At 55.0% G+C, this 13,715-nt stretch overlaps 1 protein-coding gene across 1 annotated transcript in view; it reads left to right on the top strand.

Moving 5' to 3' along the window:
- The window catches only part of GLI2 (GLI family zinc finger 2), a 250,631-nt gene that overhangs the window by 177,007 nt on the left and 59,909 nt on the right, over positions 1 to 13,715 (top strand). Inside the window, exon 3 of the mRNA XM_044388281.3 lies at positions 12,427 to 12,532. Within this exon, the coding sequence (XP_044244216.3) occupies positions 12,427 to 12,532 (106 nt within the window). The remainder of the gene's footprint in view (positions 1 to 12,426; positions 12,533 to 13,715) is intronic.

Raw genomic sequence — 13,715 nt, 5'->3', positions numbered from 1 at the left:
AGGTCTCTTCTCCAGCAGTCAAAAGATTCACCCACGTATGCATTCACTCACTCACTCACTGACTCACTCCTATTCCTCACTCCCTCGGTGCCAGGCACTGGACTCTGGCTTGGAGGAAATGATGCAGAGGGCACTCTCCTGCTTAATTTGGAGAAGGGGCAGAAGAAAAGTCCAGAAAGCATCACAGACGAGGCCAGCATGATAAGAAGGGGAGGTGCTGGCTGGGGAGCGGCTTTCCAGGCAGGGTGAGCACGCTGGCAGTGGGCTGGGAGGTGTGAAACAGCGGAATCTTTTCTGTCCATCTGATCCTGGGGGGCAGTCTGTGGGGCAGGATCAGGGGAGTGCTAGGGCCAGGCTGGGCTTTGTACTCCATTCTGCAGGCCACTGGAGGAGCTGGGGGCCGCCTGTCAAGCAGTCGGATCCCTCCTCTGGGGCCCCGTTGCTGGGGTGGAACTGGACCCACAGAGCAGAGCCGTTGCCCACAGCACCTTGCATGGGACAAACGGGCCAGGCTGCCCTCGGGTTTGTGGAAGGGCAGCTCTGGTTTCTCCGGCCCCGAGACACATTGTGTGTGGGAGTTTGCCCCTAGATTTTAAACCCTGTTTATTTTAAAGGAAGTAGACTCCATCTGCTTTTAATTCACACACTTAGCTCATCAAAATATTGTTTTGCAAGAGGTTTTTTTGATGTCCAGGAAGCCTTTGGAGTTTTTTTCCCCCTCTCTCTCCCTCGTCTGTCTTACAGTCTTACTCTAGGAAACAGGATTCTGGGCCCTGCTCAGGGCCAGCAGGATAGGTCATGAGACTGCGTTTTCTGTGCCTCAGTTTCTCCATAGCATAATAGGGAGAAATGGGCTTTTCCCAGGGGTTCTGTGGACCGGCCTCTAGTCCCGCCAGTGGCTGTCCAGTGTCCCCGGTTAAGGGAACTGTTGTTTCCATCAGCAGCAGTGGACAGCCATGGGCTGGAGTATGGGGAGGGGTGGGGGGAATGGCTTGGGCTGGAACCACTCTTGAGTCAGCTGGGTCCAGAATGGCGTGGAGCCAGTGCTGCCCAGGGAGCCAGGCTTCTGGGAGCCTTACATGGCTTGGCTCATGGTTCCCCAGCGCCCTGCCCCGCCTGACACCCTGCATGCGCTTTGCTTCCTGGGGGCCTCTCTTATTCGTCAGAAGGTCTTAGGAGCCCACTTACCCACTGCCTTGCTCGAGGATGCCTGCCCAAGCCTGCGGGGAAGGCGGTGGGCGAGATCCAGGGCAGAAGTCAGAGTGGCGCTGCTGCCCTGCTCTCTTCTGCCCTCGTGGGTCAAGGGTGTGGAAGGACGACCCTGGGAGCCCTTGTCAGTGAGATGGATGGAAGCAAGGGGAGGGAGGAGGAAGGGAGGGAGGGAGGAAGGAAAGAAGGAAGGAGAGGAGGAAGGGAGGAAGGGAAACTGTTTGTTAATGGTATTTAAGTAACCAAATAGAAGTTTTACAGGGAGAGAAGATTCAGAAGGGAGGAAGGGCTTTTGGAAAGACGCTCTTTGCCGTATTTTAAATATCAGTAAGACTTTTATTAATCTAGACTAGAATTCGATATAAACAGTCAAATTTAACGTGATAAGGCAGCCACTAGCCACACGTGGCTGCTGGGCACTTCAGGCGTGGCTGGCTCCAATTGGGATGTGCGGCAACTATAAGCTACACGACAAATTTTGAAGAATCAGTACAAAGAAAAGAATATCAAACATCCTGTCAATCGTTTTATATTGGCTATATGTTGACACGGTAATATTTTTGATATCCTGGGTCAGTGAAATTGGATGATTAAAAATATGACCTGTATCTCATTAGGTGTGTTTTTTTCATGCGGCGACTAACGAATGTGAAAAACCCTATGTGCCCCGCGCCTTCTGTCTGCTGGCCAGAGCTGCATTTGAAGGGCGGCCACGTAGAGAAGAAACCAGTGGTAGCGATTGTCTTAAAGAAAAGAATCCCCTTGAGTAACATATAATCATTGGGACCGTACCGACGAGGGGCTCCCGAGAAGTGGTCCTTCAGAGACCTGCTTCGGCGAAGCCTTGGCAACCGGCTGTCGAATGCAGAGAAGGAAGTAAGCAGAGCGCGCGTGCTCGGAGGTGCTTGCCCGCTCTGCTCGCTGCAGATCCCGCCGCATGGTTTTGAATCTCATGGACTCGCTTTGGCGAGCTCCGGCTCAGAGTGCTCAGAAAGGGGGGTCTTAGCCAGCCCGGGAAAGTGTCACCAGTGCCCGGTGGAGACTGAGTGCCAAGGTCCCTTGAGAACCACAGCAGAGTGACCATGGACTCTCGTGGTGCTCTTCGGAGGACGAGAAGCACCCGGCTGGGGAAACCTTTTTTTGCAGGAGCTCTGCAGGAAAGGGACCAGATGCTGGTGAAGGAAGCAGGTGGCAGGTGACACCTGGGAACCCATGTGGAGCAAGAGAGGTACAGACACTCTCCTGAAAGTCTAAATGGCACCCCCCATGGCAAATGGTCCTTTTAGACAGTGACAGGACAGTTGCTGGTACAGGTTGGCAGGGGAGTCTGTGAAGGCTGACGAGACCCGGGGGGATATCCATGCAGCTAAATCGGACCAGTGCTGGGTCCACACTGGAGTGCTGACACCCGGCCCAGGACACAGGCACCAGCTCCCCGAGGACAGTCCCACAGGACTCCCCAAGTCCCCAGGCTGGATCCATGCTTTCGGCAGGGTTCCTTACAGGTCTTCAGGGAAGACTTTTGAAGCCACGGTCTCCTGGGCCTCAAATCTAGTCTAGATTTTAGGGTGTGGCCTACTACTTTCTTTGGACCAGATCCCGTGGCCAGGACAGTTTTCATACTTAATCAGGCTTGATCTTCTCTGAGGTCTCTTTTGGTTCTAAGATTCTCTAGTGTGGGACCCCACTCGTGTACCCTAACAGGTGGGCAATCCGTCCCATCCCCTGAGGTCTCCCCTTACTGAAAGGGCGGGAGGTCCTGGGAGATGGCCACACGGGCACTGGCACAGGCTCTGGACGAGGGATATTTCCTTCCTGCCTCCCAGCCGCCCTCGGACGGGGGTCCTGTCACTACCCTCTTTGTAAAGATGAGGGAACCGAGACGCAGGAAGGTTAAGTGAATCAGCGGTGGGACCAGGCTTGGCGTCCGGGTAGGCTGCAGCCTCAGGCTCGTGTGGCCTGTTCTCCCATCTTACCGCCACCATCCGGGGAGTCTCGGTCAGGGCAAGTGGTTCTCATAAGAACAACCACGCACGGGAGGGCTTCGACCACAGACTTTTAGTTCTCTGGGAAGCCTGAGATCACGGCACCAGCACATTCCGTGTCTGGCGACGTCCCCCTTCCTGGTTTGTAGACGCCTGTCTTCTCACTGTGTCCTCACATGGCAGAGGCCTGAGGGACCCAAGGTCCCTTTTATGAGGCCACTGATCCCATTCAAGAGGCCTCCACCCTCCTGACCTAATCACCTCCCGCAGGCCCCACCTCCAGACCATCACACTGGGTATTAGGATTTCAACCTATGAATTTGGGGGGATGGCATAAACATTCAGTCTGCAGCAGAGGAGGGCAGACCCCAGGACTGCCGGGGCTCCTGTGCTGTGAGGGCCACGTGGCATTTGGTCAGGCACCCTGCTAGCCCTTGGAGTGTGCACCCCGCCCCGGAGAGCGGCCTCTGGGCCTCTGGCCCCGGCCCAGGGCTTCCCCTCTTTCAGCAGGGATTTTGTCACATTTTGTCAAGCAACACCTTCTTGGACAGGCCGGCCCGCGGCTCCAGGGTGGGCGGGTGCCCTGGTGGGTCCGGCCTGGGCCCTGATCCCGGCGAGCTCCGTGTGGGGGCAGGTCTGACTGTGAGCAGCAGCGAGGCCTCAGCCTGCCGGACACCAGCCAGCTAGTGGTGTTGGAATTTCCTGTCTCATTTTAACTCCCCCCACCCCGCTCCCCCCAAGTGAGACAGAACCGCTTTTTAATTGCATGCTGTGGAGTGCCATTCAGGATATTATTATTCTTATTAAGTGCTTCCTGTGGGGTGGGGCCTGGGCATCAGTTGGGGCCTCTGGAGGCAGCCTGTCCCAGGGGCTTATTATTGGGAATAATGGTGCCATTTGCATAAATCCCGGAAGTAGATTTGCCTGGCTGCTGGGAATGAGGCTTTCCTGGACTCTTCTATACTTTCCTGTCCGCTAGCTCTGATGCTTTGGCCGCTCCTTCAGTCCCTCTGGGAGAGGACTTGGCCATCGGAGTCCCCACGTCTGAGGGGCTGGCCTTTATCCTGTCCAAGCTTCCAAGTGAACTGAGGCCACCCCAAGTGAAGGGAGGAATGCACCCAAACCGTCTCCCGTGGCCTCTCCCAGCCCTGGCGGGCACGTCCGCTACATTCCTCATGATGGTCAAGGCCTTTGCTGCTGCCGCTGGCAAAGGGGCTGGCACGGTGGTCACCAGGATTTGACCGTCACACCCAAGGCTGTCTCAGACGTCCGTCACGTTGAGCTTCTCCAGATGCGGACATTCACCAGCTAGTACAATGCTGAGCAGGCATGGATATGAGAAATCATATCTTCTTATTTCCCAGTGCAAGTGGGAACTCTGGAAGTATAAAAAGTTCAGGTAGGCCAGGGGTTTCTCAAGGGTGGTCCCTGATAAGCTGTGTGAACACCCCCTGCGCGCTTGTTATAAATGGAGGTTCTCAGGCCCTCCCGGGAGCCGGAGCTCTGGGGAGGGAGCGCAGCGACGATATTCGAACACCCCATCTGGGACTCTTGGTTCCGAGCAGCGCTGTTGTTGGCACCTGGTAGGTGTTCCATGGTGGGCCTCTTGTTATGTGTTACACGTCATTTAGTCTCCGGGGGGACCCTCGAAAGAGGCTTTCCTAATCCTGTGTCTGCAGGAGCGGTCCCATGGCTTGGCTAGGAGTCACATTCTCACAGCTCGGGGCCCTGGTAGGACTGAGGCCTCTGAGCTCTGTCCACACTGCCTCCGAACCTGAAGAATCCATCATCCTCCCCTTCCTTCCAGCCCCCCCAGTCTTGGCCTCTAGGGCCCAGCTCCCAAACCGCCTCTCCCAGGAAGACTGCCTGGCTGCTCTGGGTGCCACAGACATCTCCCTTCCCCGACTCCAAGGCCATTCTGGCATTCTGGAGCCTGCTGGATCACAGGGGGTCGGCCTCCAGCTTTGCGGATGGCCTCTCCAGAGTGCCCTGCTGCAAGCCCGACAGGACAGGCGGGGACTGTGCGGCTGGGCCCTCCCGCATTGACTTTGTGGGGGAAGCCTCAGGTGGGCTGGTGGGCCGAGAGAGTGCCCTCCATCCTTGGGGCTGTGTAGGCCAGGGATTGAGAGCTCTGCCCTGGCTGGTGGGCAGCTTCCCTGTGGATTCTGGAGAAGGCTGAACAGCTGCACCTGCTGGGGCCCAAAGCCTGTGCAGGTCAAGGCCACCTCCGAGGGGGGCCATGTGTGTGGGCTGCATGGTGTCCTGAGGCCAGACCCGTGCAGCTAAGGGAAGGATCGTGCCATCTCTTCTTCGGAGCTGGTGCCATCATTTCTGGTATCTTCCAGGAAGCCTTGAGCTCCAGAATCCCCGGGAAGTGGGCCCAGGATCTCCCCAGGAATAGGAGAGAACGTGGAGTCCTGCCCTGTGGGATTTGTGACAAGCCCAGCTTCAGTGGCTGAAATGTAGACTGTAGCCACGCGGGTAACCGGCTAGCATCCAGCATCAGCTGCAGGGCCGGCCAATCATCCGGGGCCAGCCGCACAGAAAATAAGGTGCCAATCGCCGCCCCTTCCCTGCACGATTAACCGTTTCCATTTTGTAGAGCATCTTGGCTTTTCTGTTCCCCGAAGGGTTAAGCAGTTCAGCCAACCAAGTTAGGTCTTCAGGGTGGAACCAAGAGTAGCATCCTCTCTCTATTGGGGTGGGAGAGGCCTCCCCCAAAGGCGCACTTGCCCAGGCCATCAACGCCCCCTGGCTTCCTAGAGGGGAGAGGTAGGTTTGGTTAAGGAAATGGGATCACACAAGGGGTCCCATGCTCGGAACCGCCGCCCTCCCGCGCATGGGAGGTGTCACCTGCCTGGGACGTGATCCCACCGGCTTCCGCCTTGGGCTTCCCGGGGGCTGACTTACCGCTGCTGGGCAGGGTGATGGGGCTAAAGGCACATGAGGAGGGGGTACCTTTTTTTAAAACCCACCTTGACAACAGATTTCCCAGTGCTGTTCCCTGAACTCATCAGGCCACCTGCAGGCCCCCTCCCCAGCACCAGCACAGACGCTAGGGACAGAATGGTGGGAAACAGTGGAGTCGGGAGTAGCCAGTCTGAGGCTCGAGCAGATGCACTGTGTGGGAATGGGGGTGCAGTCAGCAGGGATCCGTTTGTGGAAGACCTTTTTGGCAATGTTCCCGAGCCTGTGACACATCCTCTCTGCCTGTCCCCACTCTATCGTACAGTGAGTCGGGGAACACCAAGTCCTATGGGATGCACACCGAGCCGTGGATGCCGCGTCTGAGTGCCGGCCTGATACGTCTCGGCGTCCCTTACACCAAGGAGCGGGGCCCTTGTTCGCATTTCCTCCGAGACCCACGGCGGTGAGGGAGGGAAGTGCCACTTGCTGATTTTTATGCTCTGTGCCACACACTATAAACATGCAGTATAACGGCCAGGGTTGGTGCCATTCCCATTGTGCAGATGAAGACACTGAGGCTGAGAGAGCTTGTCACTTGTTAGCGATGATGAAACCTGGGTTCACACCCAAATCTGTCAGGACTTATGGCTCACGTGCTTCTTACCCCATCCCAAGCTCCATAGACCATGGGACATGTCATCTCCCTTAAGACCGTCATTTGACTGATGTGCACCCCAGGAACAATCTGGATTTCAATCTAACTATAAAGTACACCGTGTTTGACCTCAAGCCCGCTCGTGTGCCCATTTCTCTTTCCTCCACGTGAGTACCTTCCTTCTCCAAAGATACAGATGTCTCTGGCTGCCTGGGTCCTTCCGTTAAGGGGAAAGCAACCTGGTAAGTCATCTGCACTTTAGTGTGAATTTGTTTCCGTGACTTTCGCAAGGTCCATTTGCTTTTTAGAAAACCAATAAAACCACTGCAGTGGATGTGACTTACAATGCAAGGAATTGTAAGGGAAAGGAACATGATCCATTAGTCTTTAACGGGGAATCCCAAGGAGCCCTTTCCTGGCCCCCTAGAGGCATGCCAAATTGGAATGCTCCATTTCAGCTTCTTGGGGGCAGCCTGGAGCCCATCAGAGCGTCTCTGATGCAGCCACAGCACTGGTGAGCACAGCAACCGTAGGGCACGGGCCAGCTGCCAAGGATATGGGGATCCACACCCTGCCCTGGCCCCTGGCCTCCCTCCCAGGGCCCCAGAGACCGCACTGACATGTGTTTCTGCCTCGCCGGAACTCGGACCTCTATTGTGCTAGGACCAGGCCTCCCTCCAGAGACACCTGCCGGCATCTCCCCTCAGTCAGTGCCAGGGCAGTGCAGCCCTTGGCGCAGAAACCCTTTGTTTCCCTGGTCCCAGGCCAGAGCATACCAGCCCATGTGCTCCGAGCTAATTGCCTCTTGTGGTCTTAATGGAAATGACCACAGTAAATGAAGACCATGCTAATCTCTAGGGAGTGGACAGCCCAGAGGGCCGGGTGTTCCTAACACGTCCAGTCTGTTCTGGAAGATGGCTACTTTCACCTCACCAGCCCCTCCGGCTCTGGGCCAGCCTCTCCGGCCCTCTCGGAGCTCAGTCCTCAGGGCAGCGCCTCCGTGTTGTAGCAACACATGACTTCATCCGAGGAGAATTCCTCCGGCTGCTGACACAGCTGCCCGGTCATGTTTCGATGACCCAGTTTTCCCGATTCTGTGTCTGAACCCTCGGCTGACCCCGCCCCATCCTCTCGGGCAGAAATCTACAGGAATGACTATTAATGGGACGTTAACTAGACCTGGACTTCCGGGGGAGGGTCCTCTGTGCCCCCTCACGTTAGACCAGGGACACTGCCGAGGCCAGCAAACCCTCACCCCTGGGACCACCAGCCAAGGACCATCTGGCTTTTAAACCTTAGCACAGAAAGATTCGGGGTTAAAAATTAACGTCAAGGCCCCACCGTCCTCAGCTCCCCAGACTGGTCGTCTTTCTGTGTAGGATCAAAAACAAATGTGCATTTTCTTCAGAGGGGCAGGGGTGATCCATAGAAAATTCCCAGCTTAGAGTTTCTTCCCCAGAAACTTAAAAAGAGAGCCATTTCTTTGAAATGACATGGGGTGTGTGTGTGTGTGTGTGTGTGTGTGTGTGTGTGTGTTCCCCCTACCCCACCCCTGCCGGAAGGACATGATTTAGTTTGCATTTTTTTTTTAACTTAAAAAAAGAGCCCGCAATGAAAACAATGTGTGGAAGGATCTCATTCAATATGTCACTTGAAGGCAGCTCTTGCTTTTAATGGGTGTCTTTGTATTTCTTGGGTGAAATACCCAAGAAATACCTTTCTGAAAGGGTCCTGAGACCTCAGATGGGCCTGATCAACCTTCACCCCTTGGATGGCCTGGGGTGCACAGTTGGCCTCAGAGACAGCTGGCAGGGGGCTCAGGGGACAACCGGGGGCTGGTGGGCTGAGTGCATCCGGAAGGGTCACTGGTCCCTAGTAGTGAGTTGTACGGATAGGGCCACAGTGATGCAGAAGTGCCTGTACCCCAGGCTCCTGTGTCCTGCTCAGGGATACCTCCTGAGACCTCAGCGTGTCACTGGCTGGGACAAGCATGGCTTTTTCTCCGGGGAACAGGTGACCATTCACAAATAGCAGGACTGTCCTGGTAGGAAGGAACTTAAAGCCCATCTAATTCCCATTGTACAGATGGTAACATAACGCCCAGAGAGGAGACACAATTTCTCCAATGTCCCATGGCCTGGCCTGCAGCTCCAAGTTACGAGAAAGCCACTTCCGCTGGTGATCTCCACAGCCTGCACCCCAGGGATCCGGCAGAAAGGGGGGTGCAACCTCAACTGCAGGAGGACTCCAGGGGTGGCTCTGTGTCTTATGCCTCTTCCCAGAAGCCCCAGGCTTCAACTTCGCCATCTCTCTCTCTCTCTCTCCCTCTCTAACACACACATACACACGTACACACATACACACGCACACCGCACATGCACGTATGCACACACACATACACAGCAGCTCGCTTCAGCCCTGGTATCACCTTCGTTTCATGCTCGCCTGGTCAGTGACTGTGAGCACTTCATTCCCGCAGATTTGATAGCTGCTGAGACCCGGCTGAAGTCGCATTAACCCTGGGAAGAGCCCTCAGAGCTGGTGAGGTCGAGGAGAAGGTCTGGGCACTGCGGGCATTAGGGGACTGGCTTCCGCTTCTACAGGTGGCAAGACGGGGGAAGAAAGGAGCACATCTGCGTGCTGGGGGATGGCCCGTGGGAGGACCAGGAATTCTGGGGTGAATGCCCCCTGGGGTGCCGTGAAGAGCCAGGAACTGATATCTGCAAAGCGCTGAGAGCAGGGCCCAGGGCTGCATGAGCATTTGTTAAATATAATACATACCCAAGGTGGGACCAGAAGGACCCTCGGGATCACCCTTGCACCCACAGACTGCCTCGGAGGATTCATTTTGGCTGGGCAGAGGGAAAAGCCCATGACCACCTAGCTGTCCTGGGCCGTGGATTCTCCTCCAGGTTCTGTTCTTTTTCAGCTTTGTGACTTTGGGCTGAAATCACTCATAGCCTCCCTTTCCTCATCTGTGAACTGGGCACAGTAACACCTACCTTGTCTACCTCAAGGAGCCTTTGGGTATGCAGGAAAACATTCAGAAACACACAAAAGCAAACTATTTTTATTTTATTAACAATATTATAATCTGCTCTGCCTGGTCACATTAAAAAGAAAAACCCAAAGGCCCTTTCCTAACCATCTGGGGAGCTGGACATGGCTTCTCTGCTGATTCCCCCTGGGGTTCAGGGAAGGTCAGCTCGACTTCCAATCCGCAAGCAGGCCAGCACTGACCCTCTACCCTCCCCGGGTTTGCAGGGAGCCGTGAGCACCGTGTCCCACACGGCACAGCGAGTAAAATGGTGTATTCACAGGGGAATAGGGATTGTGGGGCTCCAAGCATTAGTGATAATTGTCTCCGGCAGTAGTAACATTTATGGAGTGTTCCTCAGAGCCACAGACCCTGGGCTAAGCACGGCCCCTGCAGGAACTTCTTATCTGCAGAGTAACCACAGTAGTGACTCAGAGAAGGAGAGCAGTTTGCTCAACGCGTGCGGCTGGCGAGCAGTTTGCTCAACGCGTGCGGCTGGCGAGCAGCAGCTCTGCTCTCGGGGTCTCTGACTCCCAGGGCTGCCTGGGCCATCCTGTCACTGCCACCAGAGTCACACCCAGCCTCACCACTCAGGGGACATGGGCGGGCCTAAGGGCATGGGGTGGTCATTCCAGCCATCGCCAGCTCTGCAAGTGAGGGCCCGACCAGAGGAATGGGACAGCATGGCTGCTGTCGTGTGTGACGGCCATGTGTCCCCTTGGAGCCCAAGATCTGTGGAGTCTGTGTTTGGCAAATTGACTTAATCAGGGTAAGAAGATTCGCTTTTTTTGTTCTCAGTACCCATGGAAGGTGCCAGTTTTGGGGAACTATGAAGATAAATTTGAGTATATAAAAATTAAGACTTTAGAAGGAAATTTAAGGATTCTTTTAAGGATTCATGGGGACCCTGGCCTGCTCAGTCCGTGGAACGTGCAACTTCTTGATCTTGGGGTTGTGAGTCTGAGCTCCACATTGGGTATAGAGATTACTAGAAAATTAAAATTATTTCTTTTTATGAGAGGGAGTATGCATGAGATGGGGTGGGGAGGGCAGAGGGAGAGAGAGACTGTTAAGCAGACTCCACACCCAGCACGGAGCCGGATGAGGGGCTCGATCTCACAACCCTGATATCACACCTGAGCTGAAATCAAGAGTCGGACGCTCAACTGACTGAGTCACCCAGGTGCCACAAGTAGATGGATCACCAGACGTCTGTCCATACAGTGGAATGCCATTCAGCCTTAAAAAGGAACTTCTGACACATAGTATACCAGATGAACCTTGAAGACATTATGCTAAGTGACATGCACTAAACAGAAAAGGACAAATACCGTACGATTCCACCCATTTGAGTTACGTAGAATAGTCAGATTCATGGCAACAGAAAGGCGAATGGTGGTCGCTGGGGGGGCCAGGGCAGAGGAGGAATGGGGAGTTAGTGTTTAATGAGAACAGAGTCTCAGCTGGGGAAGATGGAAAAGGTCTGGAAATGAATGGTGGTTGCCCACCAATTTGAATGTATAAATGCCACCGAGCCGTACTCTTAAAAATTGTTCAAATGGTAAATTTTGTTATATGTATTTGACCACAATAAAAAAAAGAATTCATAGTGCTTATAGGACAGTGCTGGGACCTGTTTGCACGGAAACGGTTAGCAGAATTAGGTGTCTACATTCCTTCCAGTAGGCTGGGCAGTCTGCTGACCTGTGCGCTCGAGAAACACCCCCCCCCCCCATCTCTTGCAAGGGTTCTGCGTTCAGACTACGCACGCACGCCCGCTGGCCCGTGGCCTTCAGCCTGAGTAAGAGTTGACTGAGAAATCTCCGCTTCTTAGCCCTTTTCCCAGTCTAACTACTTTTTAAAGAGGCTTGTTTTCCTAAAGCCTATAATTACGTTTGCCTCCAGGGGACCCAGGAATTTTTTTTTTTTTTTTTAAATAAGCAAAGAGCATCCTACAATTATCGTGATGATTTGTTGAGGGCAGGCCAAGTGCAGACGGGAGGCTGACACGACTCTGGAAGCGAGGCTCACGTGCTGGCGTCTGCGTCTTGGAGGCACCCACCAGCTCCCTTGGGGGTCAGTCATTAATACGAAGAGCTGGAGAATTAACAGGCCCACGTAGGTGTCCGTTGTGTGCCGCCAGCAGAACGGGGCAGGCGGCTCGGCGGGCTTGGGCCTTCCTGAGGCTGGCCGCAGCCGGGAGCAGGCCCCAGCTTCACAGATGGTTCTAGGTAAATATTTCCAGCCAGGGTGACTGCAGCATCCGGATGCTGTAACCCGGGGCTGCTCCAGCCACACGCAGCCCAGGCCGAGATGGGCAGCAGCCTGTCGGCTCTGTCAGCCCTGATTTGCGGCTGAGCCTGTAATCTGCCCAAGTTCAAAGAGCGCTTAGCTGCTTGTCTTTGTCAAGAGCGCGGTTGGGGATCTTTTATGTGAAAGATGTAGGATTCTCGGGCTGACTTTGATTATTTATTCATCCCCCTCCGTGGGTGTGTGATAGCCAGGGCACCGCGGAGCCCCCTGTCCTGGCTACTCTTGCTCTGAAATTCATTGAGCTTTAAAGCCCTTTGAAAATGGCTTTTTGAGGGAGGGGAAAAGTTTTTGAAGGCCTGTTTCTCTCTCCCACTCCACAGTGCCGCAGCACCTTTTGCCACCGCTCCATGCGCCCTTACCGCTTGACATGAGACACCAGGAGGGAAGGTACCATTATGAGCCCCACTCTGTCCACGGCGTGCACGGGTAAGTTCTGCCCTCCACCCACTGGCCCGGCATGTGGTCACCTGCTGCGGGGGAGACGGCAGCCTCAGCCACCTCTCCAGCCTCTGTCTGTCTTTCTGGAGTTCCCGATCTGCACGGTCCTGAGCCGACAGTCATCTTTGCCACCAGGAGTGCCCTGACCCAGGACCCTGGGTGAATGTGTAGGTGGGACGTGAACACCCAGCTCCCTCTGGTTACCTGAGAAGGAAGCCCTGCTCAGCTCGCACATCCCCACTGCCAAGGCTGCGGGCTGTCCCGGTGTAACGGTGGCACCGTGGGGCTCTGTATGCATCCGTGCAGTGGGAATTCCCTCCAAGCCAAAGGCCCTCTCTAAGTACGGGGACCACAGGGGCATCTGGGTGGCTCAGTTGGTTAAGCGTCTACCTTTGGCTCAGGTCATGATCACAGGGTCCTGGGATCGAGCCCCACTTCGGGCTCCCTGTTCAGCGGAGAGCCTGCTTCTCCCTCTCCCTCTGCCCCTCCCCCCCACTCGTGCTCTCTCTCTCTCACTTGCTCTATCTCAAATAAATAAATACAATTAAAAAAATAATAATAAGTATGGTGACCTTAGTTATACGTTGTCGCAGTATAATAACTCATGGCTCCCTTTTAACGTGTCCCAGTTTAGACACTGTGCTACAGAGACACCCTACCGATAAGGACAGGCTCCCTGTTACACTTTGGGGCCTCCTCCCACTCCCTGCTTTGAGGCCCCCAGGTAGAAGGGATGTGTCCCAGTATCGTCTCACTAAGCCTAATCCTGTCCCTCATTCTCACCTAAGGCCTTGAAGCCTGTGGCTAATGTCACTTTTCTTGGTCTTTATGACTCAAAGACTGGGGCCCGCGCTACCCCATCCATTCTGCTTCCAGAGGAGAGGCTGAAGCCTTTGCCCTATGCCCACATCTCTGCCGCTTCCCACACCTGCCTTGGAGGGAACCTGCTGCAAAGGGTCAACTGGTCCCAGGGCCCTCTGGACCCACTCTCGTCTGTCCATGCCAAGCTGCTGTTCAGGGTTCTAGCACCCACAGCCCTGCCACAGGTCCCCGTGCCTCTGCTCCTGCCGCCCCCCTCCCTGGAATGTTCCACTGGGGGCACCAGGATCCCGCACACTGAGTGGGACCCCTTCCCTGGAATGATCTGTTTTCCCACCTGCCCCCCAGCAGG

Source organism: Ursus arctos, unplaced genomic scaffold (genome assembly GCF_023065955.2).
Source record: "Ursus arctos isolate Adak ecotype North America unplaced genomic scaffold, UrsArc2.0 scaffold_1, whole genome shotgun sequence".
NCBI classification, from domain to species: Eukaryota; Metazoa; Chordata; class Mammalia; order Carnivora; family Ursidae; genus Ursus; species Ursus arctos.
The sequence above is the reverse complement of the archived record's forward strand: the minus strand, read 5'-3'. Positions and strand labels throughout refer to the sequence as shown.